Source organism: Sinocyclocheilus rhinocerous, unplaced genomic scaffold (assembly GCF_001515625.1).
Source record: "Sinocyclocheilus rhinocerous isolate Xijiao unplaced genomic scaffold, SAMN03320098_v1.1 scaffold1806, whole genome shotgun sequence".
NCBI classification, from domain to species: Eukaryota; Metazoa; Chordata; class Actinopteri; order Cypriniformes; family Cyprinidae; genus Sinocyclocheilus; species Sinocyclocheilus rhinocerous.
In genome coordinates, this window is record NW_015658531.1 from 493824 (window position 1) to 496829 (window position 3006).

Here is a 3006-nt window from a genome sequence, read left to right on the forward strand (position 1 = left end):
GATAATATATAAATCTCAATTTCGAAAAATTTACCCTTATGACTGGTTTTGTGGTCCAGGGTCACAAATGTGTGCAGGAATTTCCCTCATTTTAAACTCAAAAGCTGCGGGAATGAGTAAAACTATGCGATATATGTGCAATCCCGCTCCGAAATTCAGGACCCGATTAAACATATTCTGTTATACAGAGATTTGTGAAATACATTTCCATGACTTTTCCAAAACCTTCTGGGTTTATTTATTATCCCAAAACCTTTCCAGGCCTGGAAATCGCCGTTTTAAAATTCCATGACTTTTCCAGGTTTTTCATGACCGTACGAACCCTGTCCTGTAGGGGCTGCTGTTCCTCCGACGGGGCCGAGTTGGGTTTGAGGGCTCCTGGGAACTCGTTGTGACTGCCTTTGCTGTTGGCCCTCCGGTGGCGGGGTTTACTGCGGTACCGGGTTTTCCCAGGCGGGGTGGACACTTTTGGGCTTCCTGACAACGGGGACGGAGCCGGAAGAGGCTCGACGCTGGGAATGCCCTCGGAGCGCAGCAGATCCGGCCTGCAGGAGATCACATGCACTGGGTTAATGACCTCATGAAGAATTCATCACGGATACCATTTCATTCAGCACAGTATCGCTGACTTTAACTACAAATTATCCATCCGTGTTTCCATATTCATGGAAAATAATCACACATTGACAAAAAATTACATATCAAGATACTGTATACTATTTAAAACAATAAAAATACAGTAATAGAAAGTAAATGCCGTTTCTAGAACATTTCGTTCATCACGTTGTTCAGTAAAACCCTTTTTCTGGACAAATGATAAACCATTCCCAGACTTTTTTTGTCAGCCAAACCCATCTGACCTACAATATTTACTTGAAGTCCCCCTTAGATTTTAAGCTAATATGTCAGTAATTTATCAACACATTCGCATTTGTTTTTGATTGTTTTTTTCTTTTAAAAATATTTGTATGTTTTTTTTATTATTCTAAATAATAATTTTTATTATTGATATTTATTATTTTGAAATAATTATTAGTGTATTTATTACTTCAACTTATTTTTTAATTTCAAAATAATTATCTTATTTATTTTTTCAATAAATCTTTTTATTATTTATATTATAATTAAATATATTTTTGTTTTAATTAATTTATACTTTATACTTTAATTATTTGCTTTTCATTTAAAAATTATTTTAATATTAGATTTTTATAACTTTATTCTTGATATCTGTTATTTTTAATAAATTATTAGTTTACTTATTTTAATAACTTATTTTTCTTTTTAATTGCTTTCATTAATTAATATGAATGAATATTAATATTACTAATAATTAATTAATTTGAAATAACTTTCATTTTTATTATTTGCCTTTTATTTTAAACTTAGTTTATGTATTTTAATAATTAGTTTATTACTGAAATGTATAATTTAATACATTATTAAATAATTAATTTTAATAATTTTAATAACTATCTTTTCATTTTTGAAGAAAAAAAGAAGTTATTTTTGAAATAATTTTGTTATTATTTATATGATTTATTATTTCAATTAATTATTCATTTGTTTTAAATGTAATACATTTTTAATTCATTGCTAGCCTTTCATCAACTCACAAACCCCCTGCAGTTCCCTCATGGGGGGCGCAAACCTCATTTTGTGAATCCCTTGGTTAAACTATTAAATATATTATGATACAGACACCACAAACAGCACATAGGCCATGTCTTCACGGATCGCTCACCTCTTTGGCTGCTGTGTCCCGGGCTTATGGTTCATGCTGCTCTTTTTCTTAATGAGCTTCTCAACAGCGTTGGGCCGCACAATGGGCCGAACCAGGTGGCGTTTGTACGTGCCGGGATGCTTCTTCTCCACAGCCTGCTCCCTCCTGCAATAAAACATGGCAAACGTTCAGATTCAGTAAAAGCAGAAGTGAGATTTGACTGAATGATCGTTGTGTGCTCATTCAGTGAGAATGTGGGTCATGCAAACGGCACGAGCCGGGTCCAGCTTTAAGCAGATTAGATTTAATTAGAGTTTCAGAGAGACGTCTGCATCATTCAGGCACAGACAGGGTCAGAGTTCAGACTCATTACATCCTTTCATGAGAAATTTCATGCCAATAAACAGACAAACTCGAGAGAGAGAGAGAGAGAGAGAGAGAGAGAGAGAGAGAGAGAGAGAGAGAGAGAGACACACACAATAAAATAAGGGTAGAAACACTAAGACTGTGCTGTGTCTGCACTGGTTTATGTTCAGGAATGACGCACACAGCATAATCGGCATCAGAAAAGCGATTTCTGCAGTATAAAGTATGATTACTGTGCACATTATGCATGAAATACCCAGCTGACCTCCTACATTTCCAGTGTAATGAATGAACTGAAAGTACTCTATTTTAAAATCTCTTACTTGACTCATTATTGGATTAGACTGCCAGAAGTAATTCACGCAAAATTAGATACAATGCAAACTGAATGACCATACTTATGAGATTATAGTAACTAGTTTCTTGATCCTAGTTTCCTGACTTGCATGAACATGTTAAGACTAATGGTGTGTTCACACCAGACGCGAAGCGAATATGTGCATCGCATCACTTGCTCTAGATTACTCGCGGGATGTTTTTCGTGTCACTCGCGCGAATAAAACCAGCGCGATCAACCATGGTGGAGATAACTACAATCGCTGTTTTGTACCTGTTGTCAAAAAGTCCCAAATACGATGGAAAGCCAAACGCCGACGTGTCTGGATTCACAGCACCATCCAGAGGAGGATGAATAACGTTAGGATCCTGTATTAATGTGTGTGTTACATTTTACTACTGTATATATATACACTGATATTACTATTATTTATTATTGATAGCAGCATCTCTGTAGCCATGCTAATAAAATACAACTACCACTACAACTGATTTTAATTGTTTTCTATGCTCCAGACCTATATAATAACAGACGGCTGCAATAATGCTCTCTTCTATTGTCTGATTCAACCAGACGTGCC

At 35.3% G+C, this 3006-nt stretch overlaps 1 protein-coding gene across 1 annotated transcript in view; it reads right to left on the reverse strand.

The window, feature by feature from the left end:
- The window catches only part of LOC107722698 (mitogen-activated protein kinase kinase kinase 13-like), an 85211-nt gene that overhangs the window by 10445 nt on the left and 71760 nt on the right, over nucleotides 1–3006 (reverse strand). Inside the window, exons 11-12 of the mRNA XM_016531167.1 lie at nucleotides 1745–1888; nucleotides 323–545 (exon numbers count right to left, since the gene is read on the reverse strand). Of these exons, the coding sequence (XP_016386653.1) occupies nucleotides 323–545; nucleotides 1745–1888 (367 nt within the window). The remainder of the gene's footprint in view (nucleotides 1–322; nucleotides 546–1744; nucleotides 1889–3006) is intronic.